This window comes from Hyperolius riggenbachi, chromosome 3, assembly GCF_040937935.1.
Source record: "Hyperolius riggenbachi isolate aHypRig1 chromosome 3, aHypRig1.pri, whole genome shotgun sequence".
NCBI classification, from domain to species: Eukaryota; Metazoa; Chordata; class Amphibia; order Anura; family Hyperoliidae; genus Hyperolius; species Hyperolius riggenbachi.
Genome location: NC_090648.1, coordinates 145,467,905 through 145,490,835, shown reverse-complemented (window position 1 = coordinate 145,490,835; position 22,931 = coordinate 145,467,905). Strand labels below are relative to the sequence as shown.

The 22,931-nt window shown below is 43.1% G+C and overlaps 1 protein-coding gene across 3 annotated transcripts in view; it reads right to left on the bottom strand.

Moving 5' to 3' along the window:
* Positions 1 to 22,931, bottom strand: part of NOX5 (NADPH oxidase 5) — a 69,056-nt gene that overhangs the window by 11,994 nt on the left and 34,131 nt on the right. For all 3 annotated transcript variants that reach the window (XM_068272444.1, XM_068272446.1, XM_068272445.1), the window contains exons 7-13: positions 19,130 to 19,312; positions 17,039 to 17,171; positions 16,817 to 16,956; positions 16,558 to 16,701; positions 12,980 to 13,027; positions 7,272 to 7,396; positions 1,756 to 1,840 (exon numbers count right to left, since the gene is read on the bottom strand). In XM_068272444.1, the coding sequence (XP_068128545.1) occupies positions 1,756 to 1,840; positions 7,272 to 7,396; positions 12,980 to 13,027; positions 16,558 to 16,701; positions 16,817 to 16,956; positions 17,039 to 17,171; positions 19,130 to 19,312 (858 nt within the window). The remainder of the gene's footprint in view (positions 1 to 1,755; positions 1,841 to 7,271; positions 7,397 to 12,979; positions 13,028 to 16,557; positions 16,702 to 16,816; positions 16,957 to 17,038; positions 17,172 to 19,129; positions 19,313 to 22,931) is intronic.

Below are 22,931 nucleotides of genomic sequence, written 5' to 3'. Positions count from 1 at the left end.
GGAGGGGTGGAAAACGAAGGTGTTTTAGTGTGGGCTTGGTATTCGTGCACAGGAAAGGATATAGGGGAGGGGTTGATTCAGCTTAATGTGAGGAGCTCAAGCTGTGTGCAAGCTATGCCAATCGCCGCAAACATCCTGCACATGCGCGGTTCAGTCTTTCGGGAACCACTCATGTGCAGGACACTTACAGTGACTCCGCGCATAAACGAGCCGGATGCGTGGACAGGCCACGCATGTGCACTTTCCCACAACTTCACCTGAAGTGGGACCTTGGAGGGGACCCATAAGACGCCAAGGGACCTTGCGGGCTACTAAGGGCTGTAGGAAGACCTAGGTAGGTGCAGGGTTAGGGTCACTCAGGGTCACTTTAAAGTGTACATGAAGTGTAGAAACGGCACATACTGGATAATTACCTCAAGAGGGGGAATCCTCTGGATGCTAAACAGGCTTCCCCTGTCCACCTTCACAGTCTCCTTCCAGTGGTAGGACCCCTGAAAAACTGCTCGTCAGCTACCTCTGTCCCACTCTGCTTTCTTCAGAAACAGCAGGATTGGGTGCGAGCCGTCTGCGCCTGGGCACTTGTTTTCTGATCATTCTAAAAATGACTTTACATGCAGAGCTAATGTTTTTAAGTGGTAATTGACACTTCCTTCAGGTGCTAAAGGGTTATCTCTGCCTCCAAGCTCCACTCAGGGATTACGTTTACACTAGTAAGTGAAATCAAGGTTGAGCAGCAAGTCAGTGCTGTTTTGACTTTCACAGTTGTTCACAGACAGACTCTAGTTGAAGTCGACATGAAGAGGCAAGTAAAGCTGCAGCTAATGCAACCATGCTGTTCACATGTTGTTGTTGTTTTTTTTTTTTCGTAGATATGTTTAGTTTTCTATGCAGGGATGTTAAGATGTATGACATGCACAACTTAGTTTATCTATGATCTGCAGGAGACTGGCCTCTGCATTAATAGTGATTTGGTGGTTTTCAATCAATATTCATTCATCTTTTCTTACAATACAACACAATACACATTTGTAAAGTGCTTTTTTCCCATAGGACTCAAAGCACATAGATATGTCTCAGATCAATGCAGGGTTGCAGGCTGGACTGTGTTACAGTGGAAATAGTTAAGTGTTCATAAATGCCAGAATAAACAGGGGGGGGGGGGGGAGGTGTCAGTTTAGACTTAAATGCTTCCAGGAATGGAGAGGTTATGATTGGGTGTGGCAGGAAGTTCCGAAGTGTAGTAGGGGTAGCATGACAGAAGGCTCTGTCTCCAAAGGTATTATGTGGACTCTGGGCGTGACCAAGTTATTCGATTTTTTTTATCTAAGATTGAGGGTAGTGTGATGCAGTTGCAGCAAGTCCTTCAGGTATCCAGGGCCCAGACTGTGCAATGATTTGAATGTCAATAAGCCAATCTTAAATCGAATTTACCATTTTATTGGTAGGATTGGTGTTATGTGGCAATGGTGGGGTTGGCTCCTTAACAGCCTTACAGCGGCATTCTGTACTAATTGCTGGCACTCAAGGTTGAGGATACATTTTCCAGGCCATAAATCCTAAACCTGTAATATGTAAGCTTGTTGGTTGCTTATGGCTGCCATTGTAATGAGTGAAAAATGAAGTTTCGTCTATATTACACCATCTGCAGAGTTACCAAAAATATAAATAAATAATTATAATATACTTGGAATGCTGTGTGCAGCATTGCTCATATACATCTGAGATCCTTTACAGTCTATGTGACGCAGTCCCCACCTTTCTGAGCTTCATCTCGCTGTCATTCATGGCCTCACACCAGGAGTAGTTGCAGTTGGGGCATTTCTGTTTGCGCATGCGATACCTGATTAATAGACAGAGACACAGTACATTATGCCAAGCAGCTTGTATGTTTATATACTGTAGCTGTCCCTAACTAGATGCATATTCTTCCCGGCTCCTTACTTGCTTGTTTAGTCCTGGATTACTCAGAGTGCTTCTTCAATATTTCAGTCGTCTTCCAGATGTTTAACTTTCAAGTACATTTTTCACATCTGTTTTGCTGAGTTTGGCTGCATTTCCCACATTAAAGCATTGAGTCATTGTCCAGGATTCAGGAATAGAAATGGGGACACCAAAGGCGGGCAGAGGTGGGTCTAAGCTCACCATAGTTATATACAGCTGACCAAACACAACTGTTTCTATCTTCCTTCTCCTAAAATTTACTTAACATATTCCACAGTTTTATTTTATGCTTAAAGGGAAGGTTCAAGCAAAAAAAAAAAATGAGATTCACTTACCTGGGGCTTCTACCAGCCCCATGTAGCCATCCTGTGCCCTTGTAGTCACTCACTGCTGCTCCAGTCCCCCGCTGGCAGCTTTCTGACCTCGGAGGTCAGGGCCACATTGCATACATTTTTACGCATTCCAGCTAGTGCAGGAACAAAAATTTACGCGTTTCACCACTAACGCGTAAAAATGTATGTGTTAATGTTCCTGCACTAGCGGGAATGTGTAAAAATGTACGCAATTTGGCCCTGACCTCCGAGGTCAGAAAGCTGCCAGCGGGGGACTGGAGCAGCAGTGAGTGACTACGAGGGCACAGAATGGCTGCATGGGGCTGGTAGAAGCCCCAGGTAAGTGAATCTCATTTTTTTTTTTTGCTTGGACCTTCCCTTTAAATCTACTTTTTAAGTTTTAACTGTTTTATTGTTTTTGCTCAATGACACTTTAATTGAAGTATGCCAGAGCTAAAATCTATGAACTATTGAACCTTTTTATCTCTTTCGTGCTCTCAGAAGCCATTTTCTGCTAGGAATGATTTTATAGTTGGAATTTCTTATTAGTGAGGGTCACACTGTAGTCATTTCCTCAGGACGGAGTCAGCCACTAACATTCTGTACCTGATATTTAACGCTTTCAGGCAGAGAAAGAAAAAAAGGAACACAGCATAGTTATTTGTGTGCTTGGCACTGTACATACCCATGTCTATTTCATCATGTCACATGTCACCTCGGGTATCCTTTAAGGCCAATTCACATGCCAGATTAACTACCGCCTCAGCCAATAATCCGGCATGTGTACAGCAGCCCCCAATCCCGGATCACCGCTTGGCCACAGATCCACCAGGCAGATATTCTTGGTTGAGCGATGACCTGATACCTTTATTCACGCCGCTTGCCTCGCCCACTGGGTGACATCACATCTGCCCTCTTTTCCCCCCGCCTAGCAACAGAACATTTTGCCAGCTACACAGCTGACTCGCGTCTGTGCAGCCCGGCCCAGCGGTATCACCTAAGGGATTGGGTCCTGATCCCCATCGGGCGACATCCATTCAGCGTGCGTACGGGCCCTAAGTAATCTTTGCTAAGGGAGGGCAGTGCTACATGCAATATATATACATTCAATATACAGCAATATATGGATATATGAAGTGTTTCTGATACTGAAAACAGGATAATTAATGTAAAAGAATGTATCCTGAATAATTTACTGCATTCTACTTTATGCCGCTGCGGTGCCTCTTTAAGGTTCTTGATGTGTCACATGAATGGAAAGATAGCCTGATGAGGCATTCAGAGCTATGCAACCCTTGGCTCTTCACCACCAATGCCACATTTAAAAGAGTGAGAACAGGAAAACTCAGTTTGTCAAATTATTTAGAAATTCTACACCTCTCTGCAAAATACATATCCCAGGCACTATACTTCTTTACTATGAAAGAGCTCACAGTGTTACATCTCTGTTACAGGCATGCAAACACACACACCAGGGCCAGTCTGAGTGTAAGCCAATAAATTACAGATATGTTTTTGTGTTGTCTTAGGAAGGCTAAAGTTTCTGAAGCCACGAATTCCAAGAGACCAGGCTAAGGACATGTGAATAAACTCTACTGGCAATTTACCATAGGACTCCAATACGGCCACAATGGCACAGTGACATCAAGCTGTATGTATAAATGATAAGCATCATGAGGAAAAAAAAAACTGTCCAGGTACAGGTGAAAAATTATAAAAATTAGAATATTGCGCAAAAGTAAATTTATTTCAGTAATTCAACTTAAAACGTGAAACTACCGTAATATATGAAATAAGAACCCTTTGCAGGTGTTTTGGATTAATTAGCTGATCAGAGTGTGATCCTAGAATATTGAAAATGTTCCTAATATTCTAATGGTCTGAGAATTTGATTTTGAGTACATTAACTCTAAAAAAAGAAAGGTTGACTGTATAGGACTCCTAAAGGATGAGGGTGGGAACTCAATGGTGGATGACCAAGGTAAGGCAGAGTTATTAAATGCTTTCTTTGCTTCTGTCTTCACAAAAGAAACAGCACTGTTGCAAACTACAGAGGCGGAAGAGTCTCAATCTTCTAACTGTAATATTAAATACTTAACGCAGGAAGAAGTGAAGGCAAGACTAAATAAATTAAAAATAGACAAGGCACATGGCCCGGATGGCATGCATCCTCGGGTCCTAAGGGAATTAAGTTCAGTTATAGATAAACCCCTTTATCTTATCTTTTGTGACTCTCTTGCAACTGGCAGAGTCCCAGTGGATTGGCGTACAGCCCACGTTTTCCCATTATTTAAGAAGGGCAAAAAATCTGATCCAGGAAATTATAGACCTGTAAGTTTAACATTAGTTGTATGCAAACTATTTGAGGGGTTACTAAGAGATACTATACATGACTTCATAGTAGAAAATAATCTTATTTCTCAGCATCAACATGGGTTTACTAAAGACAGGTCCTGTTTGACTAACATGCTCAGCTTTTATGAGGTAGTGAATGCTAATATGGATATTGGGAATGCTGTAGATGTGATATACTTGGACTTTGCAAAGGCCTTCGACACTGTTCCCCACAAAAGTCTGGTGCAAAAGTTGAGGATGCAAGGACTGGGGAAGAGTCTGTGTTCATGGATAGGGAACTGGCTAATGGACAGAAAACAAAGAGTTGTGGTCAATGGATCGTACTCAAAATGGGAGACTGTTAGCAGTGGGGTTCCACAGGGGTCTGTTCTGGGTCCAGTGCTCTTCAATTTATTTATTAATGACCTAGTAGATGCAGTAGTGAGCAATGTTGCTATTTTTGCAGATGATACAAAATTGTGCAGAATCATCAACTCTCAGGAAGATAGTGTCATATTGCAACAGGATCTGGATAGGATGGCTATATGGGCACATACATGGCAGATGAAATTCAATGTTGACAAATGTAAGGTCATGCATTTTGGACGTACTAATGGTCTAGCACCATACAAAATAAATGGGATACAGTTGGGGGCATCAAACTTGGAGAAGGACTTAGGAGTACTCATTGACAACAAGTTAAATAATCGTACTCAATGCCAAGCAGCTGCAGCTAAAGCTAACAAAATTTTGGGATGCATTAAAAGGGAAATAAAAACTCGAGATGCTAGCATAATATTGCCCCTGTTTAACTCTCTAGTAAGGCCACATCTGGAATATGGAATTCAGTTCTGGGCACCACATTACAAAAAAGATATTGCAGTTTTAGAGCAGGTGCAGAGACGAGCAACAAAATTGATGCGTGGGATGGAAGGTCTCACTTATTGAGAAAGGTTAGATAAACTGGGTTTATTTAGTCTAGAGAAAAGACGCCTTAGAGGGGATCTAATTAACATGTATAAATACATCAGAGGGCAATATAATACCTTGGCGGATGAGCTTTTTGTCCCTAGGCCTTCTCAAAGGACTAGAGGACATGATCTGCGCATGGAGGAAAAACGTTTTAGCCATTTATTTAGGAAAGGGTTCTTTACAGTTAGAGTGATTAAGATGTGGAATGCATTGCCACAGGAAGTCGTTATGGCAAACTCTATACCTGCATTTAAAGGGGGCTTAGATGCTTTCCTTGCGTTGAAAGACATCCATGGCTACAATTACTAGGTAATGCCTAATGATGTTGATCCAGGGATTTTATCTGATTGCCATCTGGAGTCGGGAAGGAATTTTTCCCTTTAGGGGCTAATTGGACCATGCCTTGTAAGGGTTTTTTCGCCTTCCTCTGGATCAACAGGGATATGTGAGGGAGCAGGCTGGTGTTCTACTTTATACTGGTTGAACTCGATGGACGTATGTCTTTTTTCAACCAAAATAACTATGTAACTATGTAACTATGAGGTTCTCATAACCTGTAAGCCATAATCATCAAAATCTCGCTTTGCATATAATGGGTCTATTGCATATATTAGTTTCACCTTTTAAGTTGAATTACTGAAATAAATGGATTTTTGCACGACATTCTAATTTTTCAAGTTCCACACCTATATGTTAAACACTCTTGTGGGTGTGATTTGGGGGGGGGGGGGGCATTTAAGAGTTAGGCGACAGGAAGGGGTTTTTGCGGATGGGGGGGGGGGTGTGTTATGGGGGGGGGGTGTGTTTCGACTTTTAATTATCATTTCAGGTATGCTTTAACCCCCTGGCTGTACGATTACTTTATTTTAGGTTTTTTTTTTAAAGCATGTCAGACCCTAAAATCAGGAAAAAATCATGCTGCCAGAATGCCTGCAGCAGCCCCTGCTCTCACTCAACTCCCTGGCTCCAGCCCTGCAATTTTACCTCCGTCCTCTGGGTGGTGCTGTAACTCTGTGGTGAGATCGCTGAAGGCGATCTTACCAGATTGATTCAGAGCCTCGAAGGACAGGAAGGAGAACGTCTGGATCCCCGAAGAGGTGAGTAAAAACGCCCGATACGCGCTATACTCTGCATAGAGCTCCCGGAAGCTAGCCCGAGTGTAGGCTCGGGATTACCGCCAGGGAGGTTAAGGGCTAGCCGTCAGGAAGAGAGTTTGTCGGGGGGGCGCTCAATGTCACGAAGGGGGTATGTGCAGGGAAGGGGGGTGCTTAAGGGTTAGGGTCAGTGGGGAGGGTTCTGTGGGGGAGTAGGGTTTGATTTAGCTGTAGTAAAATATCGGTTAAATTTAGGGCCTGAGCCCACTAACACATTTTATGTCTGCTTTGCAGGGGCGCTTAAGGGTTAGGTGTCACGAAGGGGGAATGTGCAGGGAAGGGGGGTTCTCTTTAAGGGTTAGGCATCTGTGGGGAGGATTCTGTGTGAGAGTAGGGTTTGGTTTAGCTGTAGTAAAATGTTGGTTACATTTACGGGCCTGAGCCCACTAACACATTTTGTGTCCACTTTTCAGTTACACATGAATGTTACAGAGGCTGAAAAGCAGACACAAATGTGTTCGTAGGCTCAGGCCCTTGCTAATATTTTACTATTGAAAATGAACACTGTAAATTGTAGAATCCAGTGTCTCATATGAACCTGTACATGATGCTTTGCAGAATTGATGCAAATGGCGTGATACCGATTCCTGCTCCAATAAGCACTGCATGATCCGAGGTGAAGATCCTCCGGCTCGGAGTTCCATACGGCCCATCGATATAACACTACATTTCAAATACAAAACAATCATTGATTGATACATAGAAACAATGGATCAGTTAGAACTGTGCAAATAAATAACACTTATAAAAAATGCTAGTCTGATGTAAAATTAATCATTTAAAAGTATATAATTAAAGAGACATTTCCCATACTGACATAGGATGCATAGGCAATGCCAAAGTGCTCCACTTCAAATAATATTACAGGGAAACTGGAGTGAGAGGAATATGGAGGCTGACTTATGTATTTTGCTTTAAACAATACCAGTTACCTGGCTGCCTTTCTGATCCTCTGTCTCTTTCAGGTGTGATGCAGACACTACTGCACCAAAGAGATCAGCAGGGCTGCCAGACAAGTTGTTTCAGAGGAAATAAATATGGCAGCCTTCGCTTACCTCTCGCATCAGGTTCCCTTTAAAGAGCATCTTCCCTATAAGGCTATAGCTATAAAATTTGAATTGTGAGGGTTATCCCACCTGAAAATAAATAATAACAGGAGGAGTTCCAGGAGGAGTGGGTATGAGTAAAATACATGCATTCTGGCTCATTTATGACTCAACATGTAAGATTTTACAGTGAAAAAAGTAGCATGTTATGTGTGTTATACAATATAAAAACTCTGCGCTGCCTCACAGTCTACTAAGGAGTTGCCAAAAGTCCCCAGCCACACAGTCAGCGGGTTAAATCCACTCTGAAGGATGTCTCCTTCATGCACTGCCGCCTCCTGCCCGCTAAGCCACGCTCTACGCGTTACGTCTAATGACTCATCAGGGGCTATGGGTCAGGATTGGCTTGCAGTGCTAAAATACCCCCCCCCCCCCAGCTTAGCGGGCAGGAGGCGGCAGCGCACAAAGGAGACTTCCTTGTTTTATATATGGTATGCCTGAACTTTTTCTACGTTTGTGAGTAGCGCTACTATTTTACTGATCTTAAATAAAAGGTTTTATGCTATATTAGCTCTATCTAGTTGCAGTGGGCTGCAATTCATTCACTTTTGAAGCTGTGAATGAGTGCTGGGAGTCACAGGATCGTGCACACATATGCTGTTAAGCTGTCTATGACTGGGGCAGCCGTTTTTTACAAGGTGAGCACGGTCCCTGGAGGTGTGGGTGACACAGAGTGTATAGGAGGTGGTCCCCATAACACAGTGACATTCCCTGGCATTTGTTTTTCCCTCCATAAGGCCAGCTTTGCAGCCTGTGCAATGATCTGTAATTTTATGTTTTTTTATGGAATAATTGCCTGTGAGTTACGCCGGAAGGTGGAAAGGAGTAAATAATTGGTCGGTTGGAATCACACGCTGTGCAAGCTGTCTGTGGGTCTAGGCAGCCATAGCTTAAGGTGAGAGCGGTCCTTACGGGTGGTGGAGCACGAGCTGCTGGTGATACCATAAAGGACATTGCACGGGCCATAATTGGTGGAAGATTGGTCTTGATCTGATAGTCTATGCGATGAAGATCTTCCTCTTCTGTGTTTTCTTTTGAGGTTTACTGGATGTGAAGATCGGAGTGCATTTAACCCGCTGACTGTGTGGCTGGGCACTTTTGGCTACTTCTTAGTGGACTGTGAGGCAGCGCAAAGTTTTTATATTGTATGATTTATATGTTGGTGCAGCATTCGTGACTTTTGCAGCATACACACAGGGGACGATAGGTTTAGTGTATGGGGTGGAGCTCGCTAAGATATTCAAATTTGATGTTATGTGTGTTGTGCCTAAGGGCAGGTTCAGACGGATGGCTGCTGAAGTCCGTCCACATCATTTAGCGCCGGGATCTGCGGCGTCCCGCATTGAGATGAAAGGAAACATTCAACTTATTTTATTTTTTTTAGATTTTTTTTTTCAAGATTTTTTTATTTTTTTTCTTAGATGAGACATGCACAACATTTCATGCAGTAGAGGATACAATACACCAGGGATGGGCAAAAAGCAAAGCAGTCACTCGTAATAGTGCATCATCCCACCTCTGTAAAGGCTGGTGCACACCAAGAGCGCTTCTGAGCACTTTTTAATGCTTGCGCTTCAAAGAGCACTTGGCTAATGTATTGGAATGGGATGGAGCACACCAGAGCGATGTGCTTTTTTCCCCAAACACAAATGCGGGTCCTGCAGCATTTTTGCTGATTTCTGAGGCAATTCAGCCTCAATGTCAAGTATAGGAAAGAGGAAAATCGCTCTGAAAAGCGCTAGATCAGAGATGCAGAAGCTGTTCAGTTGCAACTCTACTGTAACAAAATATAAAAGAAACGCTACAACTAAATGCTCGAAAAAATTGCTAGGCATGTTTAGAAAATCGCTAGGCATATGCCTAGAATTGCCTTAAGAAAATCACATTAAAAAGCGCTAAGCGTTTGCTTTCACACTAACAATAACAATAACAATATTATTTATATAGCGCTTTTCTCCCTGGGGACACTAGCACTTTTTGGTGTGTGCTGGCCCTTTGTCAGGGTTTTTTTTTTTTTTTTACAGTAACGGGGCACAATTACGCTGAAAGATATCGGACAGATTGCTGCCAATTTTTGTGCCGAGGCAGGTTATTGCTCCGGGGGTCCACTTAAATGAAAAATTAGACTCTATGCTGTGCTTCACAGAGAAGCCCTAGACGTGAATCTCGAATCACTCTGTGAGTTGATTTTAAAATTAGCTAGGTGTCCAAATACTGAAAATTCCTTCATAATGTTTAGACTGGTCACCAGGGGGCCTGTCCGTATCCAGGAGTTTACCTCCACAGATGAGGAGAGGAAACTCTACTGGGGAAAAGGAAACAGCCGTGCAAATATATGTCGCTACCCGCCACCAACTGAGAGGAACATGATACCCCACAGACTGTATGGACTGTATACCCCTTATACTGCGTACATTTAAAAAAGTCGCGGTCAAATTTAGGCGCAATTTATCGGGAAAAGAAAAATATCGTAATTTAGAAATATCGATAATTTAACGGTATTTGTAATGTAAAATCGATAATTCTGATTATTATTATTACAGGTATAAAACAGATGTGAGATGAAAACGAAAATATAATAACGTTAAATATCATAATGTAATTCAACAACACAGCTTAACCCAACTCTACTCTCACACAGAACCCTCCCTTGGTGGTGCCTAACCCTAACCACCCCCCTGGTGGTGCCTAACCCTAACCCCCCATGGTAGTGGCTAACCCTAAATGTACCTAACCCTACTCTGACACAGAACCCTCCCTGTACCTATCCCTAACCCCTAGACCCCCCTAGTGGTGCCTAACCCCAACCACCCCCCTGGTGGTGCCTAACCTTAAAACTCCCCTGGTGGTGCCTAACCCTAAATTATCATAAATACTTCATATATTATCGTAAATAGAAATGTAAAATATCGTTATCACATCTGTACAGTGAATGTTATATTTTCGTAATTACAAAATTATATGTATTTGGACAGAATTTGCTTACATTCCATCATTAAATATGTTCATTTACCGTTAATACACCAAAAGACTTTTTAAGTTATCATTATGACTGACATCGTTTTTCTTTATTTAGCGTTATGATATTCGTTCTGATATATTATCATAAACTTTAAATTACCGATAGTACCGATTCCACAACAAAGGAATATTACCGAGTTTACTTTATCGATTTATGTAAAATATCGATTTTAGGCACTTGCGCCCAAACATATGCAAAATTGAGTGTAAATTTACAAAAATGATAATTAACATTAGAAATATAGCCGCGCCCAAATCTATTAGCGCTATTTTTAGCTGATCCGCTTATACTTCCCCCTATACCAGGGGTCTGCAACCTTTAAGACATAAAGAGCCACTTGGACCCGTTTCCGAAAAGAGAAAAAAACTGGGAGCCGCAAAACCATTATAAAACAAATCTAACACTGCATATATTGTTTCTTACCTTACTGCTACATACAGGATCAGATATGACCCCAATATGCACAAATCTTTAGCAGATATGACCCCAATATGCACAAATTGTTAGCAGATATGACCCCAATATGCACAAATCATTAGCAGATATGACCCCAGTATGCACAAATCATTAGCAGATATGACCCCAATATGCACAAATCATTAGCAGATATGACCCCAATATGCACAAATTGTTAGCAGATATGACCCCAATATGCACAAATTGTTAGCAGATATGACCCCAATATGCACAAATTGTTAGCAGATATGACCCCAATATGCACAAATCGTTAGCAGATATGACCCCAATATGCACAAATCGTTAGCAGATATGACCCCAATATGCACAAATCGTTAGCAGATATGACCCCAATATGCACAAATCGTTAGCAGATATGACCCCAATATGCACAAATTGTTAGCAGATATGACCCCAATATGCACAATCCTTCAGCAGATCTGACCCCAATATGCACAATCCTTCAGCAGATCTGACCCCAATATGCACAATCCTTCAGCAGATAAGAAAAACCCATTTACTCACCTAGTCAGAAGACCTCCTGTCACGATCTCCTCCTGTCCCGGCCTCCGCTCCCGACCTCCTTGTGGCGCGCAACTCCCACTATCCTCTTCCTTCCCGACGCCACGTCCTGCCTGCATTACACTGCAGGGCTACGGGAAAATGGCCGCCCTAAGCCCTGCACTGCACTGGTCCGGCGGCCTCTCTTATAGGCTGCCGACCAGCGGCAGCACACGTCACACGCGCGCCGCAGCCAATGACACACACTACCTGAGCCGCGGCAAAGGTGAAAAAGAGCCGCATGCGGCTCTGGAGCCGCGGGTTGCCTACCCCTGCCCTATACCATCCTCACCAAGCCCCCTATACTGTTCCCTTATATCCTCCACACCCTTATGGACTGTATACCCCTTATACTTCCCCCTATACCATCCTCACCAAGCCCCCTATACCGTTCCCTTATATCCTCCACACCCTTATGGACTGTATACCCCAACCCCTTATACCGTTTCCTTATTCCCATAACCACACCCTTCCATGCTAAAGCTAATGTTTTGCTTTGGCAATGCTGAATATATTTGGTCCTGCAAATACAGGTTTTTTGGAAGTAGATTTGGAAAATCGTCGGCCCTGGATGTCGGTATTAATACCTTATATTCTTGCATATATTTCACATTTGAAACTTGTCCCTTTAAGTGCTTATGGACAAGTTTGAGCTATATTAAAGGATACGTCTGAGGTAAAAAAACAAAACAAAACAAAAAAAAACTAGATCCACTTATCTGGGGCTGGGGCTTCCTCCAGCCCCTGGCAGCTGATCTGTCCCTCGCAGCAGCTCCAGTGTCCCCGGGTCCCCTCCATTGCAGATGCCGACCTCGCCAGGTCAGCATCTACTGCGCGTGTGCCTGGCAGCGCCGCTCATGATCAGGCTTCTGTGCTAACGCAGTACTTCTGCACCTGCACTAAATGCTCCAGGCAAGGTCGGCATCTGCAAAGGAGAGGATCCAGGGACACCGGAGCTGCGGCAAGGGACAGATAGGCTGCCAGGGGCTGCAGGAAGCCCCAGGTAAGAAGATCTTGTTTTTGTTTTTTTCTTGCTCGGACGTATGCTTTAAGGCAATGTTTTAAGCAATAGTTTTGAAAGTTATTTAGTTTGCAACTTACCTTAATATTACACAATTTGTGGTTTTCGTTCTTCAATACACAGGATACCTAAAAAACAGATTGCGAAGAAAGCAGATATTTACATTAATAATCAGTGTTTTTCTGATCCTTTTCTGATGACCACCAACTGCATTTCCCTGACTGTCAGCATGAAGCACAAAACTGTGAGCTACTAATGAAGGTTAGCTATTACTGGATGTTTTTTGTCTGACTTGACAATTACTGTAAATATGGCTAAGTTTCAAGTTTTGGTTTCACAGGAACTGAAATCTGTGAGGGGCTGAAAAAAAATAGGAATGAGGCTGATCAAATTTGGATAAATCATAACAGATAAATCATACTGCTCAACAATACCTGGATATAATTAGCTTCCTGCAGTGTCCTGGTCCAGCCCCTAAACATTCTGGAACCTATGAAACCAAAGTTTTCCATTTTGGTAAATGTCATAATCATCACTAGTAATAGCATGGCAGTCAAGTATGATCTTCCATTTAATATAAGGGACTACCTAAAGTATTTGTTCAGAGAATATTCACTCAGTTTACCCCTCAACCACATACGCTTGGTAAGATTGTACAATCAAGATTGTGTCATCAATGCGCACCTTCATGGAAGATGAACTATTGAAATACCAGTTTTATTCATAATTACTAATTGGGGCCCGATTTCGTGGGCAACATTTCAGGGCCACGTTCTGTTGCTATGGAGAGGGCAGGAGGCGTACATGGCACTTTTGCATCAGGCTTTTTGGTGTACGCTGTGTGTTAAATTCTACTCCCCCACCAGAGTCATCACAACTCGGACGGAGAAGTAATTTGGGATCCAGCAGTCACTGGATCCCTGAATTACCCATTCGCAGGGTGCAGACTATAGCATTACTGCGCTTTGCGGTGCCAAAAAGCCCTGCTTCGGGTAGGAAGGATGACAGAGCGGTGCACAATTTAGTGGCCTCAATCTAGCGGGTGAGTAGGGGTACAATGGGCTTGGTCCAGATGATCCACTAAAGATTTCTCAGGGATGCCAGATTTTTAGGAAGGGGCGGCACAGGCCAGCCACCTCAGGCATGAACCATCTAGCATGTGTACAAGGCTTGAATACTAGGTAGCTGTGTTGGCAGAAAACGGGGTGAAAATGTGTGTATTCTGTATTACAGTTGGACCAGTTCTTCACTGGAACACAGAAATGCACTTCAGCTCCATAAAATCATTGAAAATAAAGGATAATAATCTCAAAAACATACAGATAAGTTAATTAGCTTCCCTTAAACTGGCCCCTAGACTATGATACATACACTACACGATACATATATAGACATATGACTATGGTAGGGAGTAGATTGTGAGCCCCTCTGAAGGGCAGTAAAGTGACAAGACAATGTACTGTGTACATTGCTGCAGAAGATGTCAGCGCTATATAAATACTAAAAAATAATAGTAAAAGTTGAATGAAAATTGATGTATTAAATTCTCATTATTCTTTCATGACATTATGTCCCCATAATTGTATTGTTTTCACTCATCAAAAGACTCGTACACATGCTACAGTGAACTCAGCTAAGGCAGCCATGCGGGTCTCCATCCTAGCTGAGAGTCTAGCATGAGTACAGGGGCCCCACAATATCATTTAGAGCAGGGCTGTCAAACTCCAGTCCTTGAGGGCCATATCCATGCCAGTGTTTAAGATAGATAGAGAAATGTGTTATACTTCATGAACCATACCGTTCCTGATAAAATTCCACAAATCAATTTGAACTGTGGCAAAAATGTGTGAGGACCTTGGCCCTTGACAACCGGAGTTGGACAGCACTGACTTAGAGATTTGACATGCCAAATCTCTAAAAAAAAACATTGGGGCATGAGTGACAAACTAGCACATTCTACTCATGCATGCTTTCCTCCCCCTCCACTGGATAGTACATGTTGCTCATCTCTACCTGAGCTGAGATGTCGGCATATTCCTCGTCAGGGGCGTTGCTAGCCCCAAAGATCAGTGGCACGTGCCCTGGATCTATTCTGTTGTGCCCCGGATGTCCCCCAGGCAGAGTAGAGGTACCACAGCACCTAGAATTTCACCACACAGTACCCAACATGCCCTACAGAGGGACCACAGAACCCAGCGTGGCACTACACAGCACCCAGAATGGCACCATAGCATCCAGCATGGCATTACAGCATCCAGCGTGCCCAATAGAGGCACCATAGTATCCAGCATGACATTATAGCACCCAGTGTAGCACCACAGCACAGCAATGGGGGGGGGGGGGGGGTATGCTGGGTGCTATGGTGCCTCTATGTGGACATATTGGGTATTGTGATGCCATACTATAAGCTGTGATACCTTTATAGGGACATGCTGGGAGTTGTGGTGGGGTGTGAGCATGGGAGGGAGTCCACTAGAAGGTCTGGGAATGCTATGGGGGGACTACAAGACAACCTAACAGCAGGCCAGTCTGCCCAGCAGCAAGCTAGACCAGCCAGCAAAGAAGCCAGGTAACTCTGCCTAGTTATGTTTAATCACTTGAGGACCGCAGTCTGACCAGGCCATTTTTAGTTAATTGGGCCACTGCAGCTTTAAGGCCAAGCTGCAGGGCCACACAACACAGCACACAAGTAATTTCCCCCCCCCCCCCCCTTTTCTCCCCACCAACAAAGCTCTCTGTTGGTGAGGTCTGATCGCCCCCAGATGTTTATTATTTTACAAATATTTATTTTATTTACTTATAAATAAATGTCTTTATTTATTTATTTTTTTACTACACCCTCCCTCCCCCAGCCTATGACAGCGGACCACCGCCGACACACTGGGGGGGACAGCCGTGTCACTCGGCTGTCCCCAGTACAGCGCTGCTGCAGATTGCAGCGCTGTACAAAGTAATTAGACGGCAGTTTTGCCGTCTAACAGTCTCCTGATCGGCGATTGGCGCTGGTAGACTAAAGGCGTAGCGAAGCCTTCCAAGCAGGAGATGTGCGCGCAGCTTGTGCACACTCTACTGCTAGCCCCATAGAAGGCCATTCAACCCAATCGGCGTGGAGCGGTCCTGGGGCTGCCCCCGCGTCCACGCCAATGGGCGTGGAGCGGTCGGCAAAAGGTTAAGCGACACTATGGGCTTGATTCACAAAAGAGTGCTAACTGTTAGCACGGCCGTTTTCGCGCGAAATTTCACGTTTGCGAATTTTCGCGAATTTCCATGCGCAATTAAATATTTTAGCGCGCAACGGTGGTTAGCGGTTTTGCGCACAAAAGCAAATTAAACACTAACGATTTCGCGTGAAAATTCGCAATTGTGCGCAAAACCGTTTAATTGCACGCGAAAATTCGCCGTGCATTAGCACTCTTTTGTGAATCAAGCCCTATTTATTTATGTGATATGCTGCAATTTTTTTTTATTCCTGTGCATGGCCACACCCATCTTTACGCTAGAGTGCCCAAAAGTGCCCCGGATCTGAGGATCCTAGCAACAACCCTGTTCCCCGTTCCCCAAGGTGTCACCATTATAATTAAGCACGATTATTACAGGCGGCACTGATTTGGGGAATGTACGCACTTTAAGAGAGCATAGCAGTCCACTGTATTACTACCTCTTGACTCTGTGTACTTTCTCCTCCATCCAGACTGACATGGATCTCCTCCCCACACTGACTCTTCTGAGGCCGGTATGATGTTAGCTCAATGTGCTTATCCATATTGTTGGCAATAGTGCTAGTGGAAGTGAAAAGATGCTCCTATGATAATAATGAACGTTAAAATATGATTAGGTTTTTCGCATAGCTCCTTATGATGTACAACCTCCCCCACATATCGGTGTACATGGGCACACTGGTATGGCATGTTTCCCACCTGGCTTTGGTGTACTTTTCTCTGCAGGTTTTGAGCCAGTCTCTTTTTCTCATGCTTCTTGTCTGCCTCAGGAAACCGGAAGTATTCATACAATCTGTTTGTCCACTGTCCCAGGGAGCGGATGTGTAGCCACAGAGTGTCTGCCCAGAAGAGAGACATGACAGCTGGAGAGGAATAGATCTGCACCTCGGTTATGTATAACAAGGCCATGAGCAATCTTACCTGCCTGCTCTGGGGCACTGCTGATGGTGAATGGGTGCCACTCATACTTGGCAATGGTGGGTATGTTCAGGTAGATGTAGTCACCGGGCTTGTACTGGAAAGATGGTGGCCTCTTAATAACAAGATGTGTCACCTTCATTTGGAGGAATGACAAATTTACAAATCTAAAAATTCTTACAAAATCTCAAATGGAGTACATATTGTGGCGCCGCTGCATGAGTTGGGCATCAGGTGGTGCATCAAATGGTAATATATTGGTAATTTAAATTACCAATATTGTACTATGCACCCCCCCACACACACACACACACACACACTAAGGGCCTGATTCACAAAGCGGTGCTAACAGTTAGCACGCTGGTGAAAAGCCCTTTATCACGCCTAAACTCTGTTTAGGCATGATAAGTTTAGGTGTGATAACTTTAGGTGTGATAAGTTTAGGCATGATAAGTTTAGGTGTGATAAGTTTTTAGGCGTGATAAGTTTAAGCACCAACTGGGTTAGCACCGCAGTGCACAGCTGATCAAAAGTTTTGCGCTAGCAAAGTCTGGTGCACTTTGCATAGAGTTTAATGGCGCTGCTTTGCGTGCGGGACTTTGTGCGCGATCTAAACGTATCTAAACTTATCATGCCTAAACTTATCATGCCTAAACTGAGTTTAGGCATGATAAAAATGGTTATCACGCCTAAAGTCTTTAACTGGGTTATCACCGCTTTGTGAATCGAGCCCTAAGTGCAAAAAAAGAAACCTTTTACCTAATACCTGATTCCACACACCCCTCACCTGAAGGTGCCTAACCTTACCACCCCCATCTATTGCCTAACTCGTACCCCTCGGTAAGTGCCTAAAAAGAACCCCCTTCCTAATCCTAACCCCCCCCCCCCCCCGTAGGTGCCTAACCTTAACCCCCCTTCCCACCTAATGCCTAACCCTAAACTACCCGGTAAGTGCCTGAATTACATTCCAATGACAGAAAACAACACAGGTTTCTATTAAATGCTTCCCATTCATGATGCCCAATTGACCTGGTCCCTCCCAAATGTACTGTATGTCTAAGCTCTTAGTAAAAAAATAAAAAATACCTTTTCAATGCGCAGGTAAAGTCCAGTGGTGGGTCTGTTCCCAATATTGGGCGAATGTAATCAATGCTAATCAGAATGAATCAGAACACAAAACACTGATCTGAGTTAGGACTTTTTCTATGCAGAGTTCTGAGTTCGGGTCACTTTCTGACTTCAGCTTGAGCTCAAGCCAAACAAAGTAAGCCTGAACTTAATTTAATTCCACTTGATCTCATTTCTTCCAAGTCCTGCTTCCCTAAATAACAGTTGTATTACTAGTGCATCTTGCTGGCCAGAGATTCAGAATTTGTTGTTGTTTTGTTTCTAAGTGACAATTGCTTCAGATGCTAAAGGATTATTTCTGCCTCTGAGCTCCTTTGGAAAGAATAGATTTATACTAGAGTTTTATATCAAGATCAAGCCACGAGCCAGTACTATGAACTGCCACAGCTCTTTCCTGACAGACTAGACAGTGATACAAATGTACTAGTGTAGAAATTGACATATTTATACCAAAAATGTGGGCTAAAAAATTGGAGAGTCGGCTTATTTGCAAGTGATTCTGCACATGTGGGGTTCTACCCAAGTACCCCATGCAAAGCGTACATTGGAACTGTGTATGTTCTGCAGAGCATGCCTGTAACTATAGTTATCTCTCCTGGCTGTGGCAGCAGTCCTTGTTTCTCCCCTGCAGCTCCTAACTCCACAAAAGAGCCCAGCAGGTTCACTGCAGTCACATGACCGTGAGCCCCAGCGCTCTTGCGGGGAGTTTAAAGCTGCAGGGGAGACGTAAGGTTTACTACTGGAGTCGGGAATGGTAACTACAGTATACTTATGGACATGCACCAACACTACTCTGCCATTGCTTGCTTCCACTGGGGGTTGGGGCGAGACGCTGGAGGATTGGCTCATTGGTGAGTAACACCATATGCTTGTTTCTTGAGGACAAATATTGGGAGATGGGCTTATCCAACTGTTTATTAAAAATACAAAAACTCAGATTATATAATGTAAGTCTAGAGTGAGCACCTTTGAGGGTAATAGGTTAACCTCCACAATATACAGTCCTCCAATACGTGAGGCAGCCATTCCAAAGATTTTCTCCAATAAAAAGAGTAGTCCTGGCAACAAGAACCACTTCCAGAATTTTGGGGTGTGAAGGTATAAGAGAATCCAAATCCAGATGTAGGAAAGGTGCGTCCAGTAAAATATCTGCGTAGAGAGAACAACTCGCATTGTAAACATATCTGGAGTTTCAATGACCGTTTCACAGAAGGGCACAAACGACAATTATTGTACAACTAGGAAGACATGATTGTCTTTAAAACAGGTGGGACATCATGAAGTAAAATTATTAGGTTATAACAAAATGGCCACCTGTAAGCCATATTGCACACTTCCTTTATAGCATACATTATCCTTAGAATAATGTATCTCTCCTGGCTGTGGCAGCAGTCCTTGTTTCTCCCCTGCAGCTCCTAACTCCACAAAAGAGCCCAGCAGGTTCACTGCAGTCACATGACCGTGAGCCCCAGAGCTCTTGCGGGGAGTTTAAAGCTGCAGGGGAGACGTAAGGTTTACTACCGGAGTCGGGAATGGTAACTACAGTATACTTATGGACATGCACCAACACTACTCTGCCGACGAAGGCTTTTTATAAGTCGAAAGCTCACTGTTTATCCATCTCTAAGTTAGCCAATAAATGGTATCATCCTGATTCAAAACTTCTTGATTATCCTTAGAAATAACAGGTTCTCTTGTTCGCAGTTTCACACAGTCTCATGACATAGGAATGCAGCTGTGGGATTTTGGGTTGGTATCTTGCAGATAAGAGACACAGTGTTTCCCACAAGTTATAACCTTGAGTTACACAGATCTATTGTCCACTGAACTGTCCATGAACTTACCTACTTGGATATTCATAAATATTCATGTATTCATTTATGCATATTGTATCATCCAATAAGTTAGTTAGCTCATATGTTAGGAACCCAATCGGGGTTTAAGGTAGGCGGAATAATTAGAATCTGTAATTTATTTCAAAGAGTATATCTGTCTGTTCCAAGTTTTTCCAGACCAGACATCATTATTCTGTCTCCTGTACAGTAAATAAACTTCTACTATACTTCCAAGAGACTGATCTGTGATATTTCACAACAGTTTGGCGAGCCAGCCAGGAGTCGAACCTAGAATCACAACAACTACATAATAACTGCCTGTAAGTATAAATGTCACCCTCCACCCGAAATGCAGTTTTTTCAGAGCCCGTTTCCACTCATGCGAATTCGCATGCATTTTCCGCATGCAGATTTGCATGACAATACAAATCAATAGACCTAAAAAAATTCTGCACAGCAGAGCTATCAGAATTCACACACTGCACGCATAGTGTGCAATTCGCATGTAATGTAATTAACAGGAAAATTGCTTGCACTTTCGCCATGCAAATTTTCCACGTGAATTCGCGTACGATTTTATGTAAATTTTAATAAAAAGTACACAGGCAGTGACATGGCTAAAAATGCTTATTAAAAAAAAATATGCAAAATCGTGTGCGTTTTCACGTTAGAATATGCATGCATACGCATACGAATTTGCATTCACATGCAAATTCGTTTACATGTTTTCCGCAAATAAATCGCAACACACAAGTGGAAACGTAGCCTAAACAATATGTTTATATTATAGATATAAACTTTGAAGTGCTGATGACCTTTGCTGCTTCCATCAGCATTTACTGACTAGCCAGACACAAAAAGACTAGCCAGATACACAAAAGACTAGCCTCAATTCACTAAGATCATGCTGGAGATAATAAGGCAAGAGAAAACTTACCTCCACATAAGAGAGAGTTATCTTATCTCTTCATTCCTTAAGTTACCTCCTCTGTAGTTATTTTACCTCCTCTGTAGTTATTTTACCTCCTCTGTAGTTATTTTCACATACAGTTAATAAACAGCCTGTCTTTAACTCTAGAGTTATTTTAAAGAGAATCTGTATTGTTAAAATCGCACAAAAGTAAACATACCAGTGCGTTAGGGGACATCTCCTATTACCCTCTGTCACAATTTCGCCGCTCCCCGCCGCATTAAAAGTAGTCAAAAACAGTTTTAAAAAGTTTGTTTATAAACAAACAAAATGGCCACCAAAACAGGAAGTAGATTGATGTACAATATGTCCACACATAGAAAATACATCCATACCCAAGCAGGCTGTATACAGCTTTCCTTTTGAATCTCAAAAGAGCATTTGTGTGTTTACCTTCTGTCCCCTTCTTCTCTCATGCACTGAACATTACAGGCTTCCTGCAGACAGCTCTGCCTGTGCCTGTGTTTGTAATTCCTCAGTATGTGTCAGCCAGCTACTTTCACAGCCTAACAGAGGAGGATTTTTATCCAGCTCTCTTCTATCACTGATAAGATAGCAGAGAAGCTGCTGGCTTATGTAAATAAAACACACACTGGAGTGTGCATAGAGGAACAGACCAGCACAGAAGAGTTGGCAGCCTTCCAGACACAGGCCGACAAGTCTGACAGGGGAAAGATACATTGATTTATTACAGAGACCGTGATAGTACAAAGTGCTGCAGTGAGTCAGAACAGATTAGAATAGGTTTAGGAACTTGTAGGATGGTAGAAAAAACGTTCTAATTTTTGTTACAGAGTCACTTTAAGGATTGAAGAGTTAACTTAAAGACAGAAGAGTTAACTTTAGGTTTGCCTGAGGTAAAATGTTTCCTGAATACTACATGCCTTATCACCATGGTAACAACTCTAGAAGAGTTATTAAAGACAGGAGATAAGCTTTGTGAATTGAGGCCATTACTCTAAGGAAAAAGTCTTTGTTCCCAAATAACAATGATGACAGTGCCAAATAGTGGAAAAGAATACTTCCATGTAGAGCATATGCTGTGAAAGATCTTTCAATGATCTCAAAATAGATATCAGAGGAAACCTTTTAGTGATGTATAGTGTGAGTAAGGATTAGAACCAGGTATTTGCCAGGTTGTTATTGTTGTCTGTTTCCTAACCGTAATATTTTCACTAACTTCCTAATCCTCTGAGTAGAGGAATTCTACTGAATATGTGAACTGAACCCCCAGCTCACACCAGTACAGGAGTTAGGCCCTGTTCAGACTATTTGCGTTCCTAGCCGTTTTTCCAGAACGCGTACGGGCAGACTTTGCGCATAGAAACGACGAATGTTTTCTAATGACCTCGTTCACATGCATGTGTATGAGACGCATATGTTTCTCATCCGCATTGCTGCACGCAGTTCTGTGCGCCACGCACAGAAACTGACACAATGAAAGTCTATGGACGCGTATCAAAAACGCGTACTATTGCGTTTTAGCGTACGCTTCCCTCTGCATTCCCCATTGTTTCCTGTGTGACGCACTTCCTTTCAACATGCAAAAACACAATAGAAAACGCAAGAAAAATGCATATAAACGCATGCGTTTTTCAACTTGCGTTTTCCTTGTTTTCTTTGTGTTCTGCAAACGCTGACAGCATGAACAGGGCCTTAAGAAATGTTTTCTTATTTGGGCCCCTGTATCGCTGACAGTGTGTGCGTATATGTTCGGTAGCAGGAGAAGCAGGAGACAGCTCTCCCTGTGCTAGTCAATGTAGGGGAATATAACAAATATATTCCCTTACTGATGATAACCTAATTTGTCCCTATATGGATGTATTTTGGGGTCCGGCTGTTGTTGCTGACACCCTTATTACAGTGATTTGGCGAGAGATCTTCCCTGCGCTGCTATAGCTGTTAACATTACGGTTTATGGTGGTGCCCAAGTCAGGCGCTACCCAGTACCATGTAGGGGCTG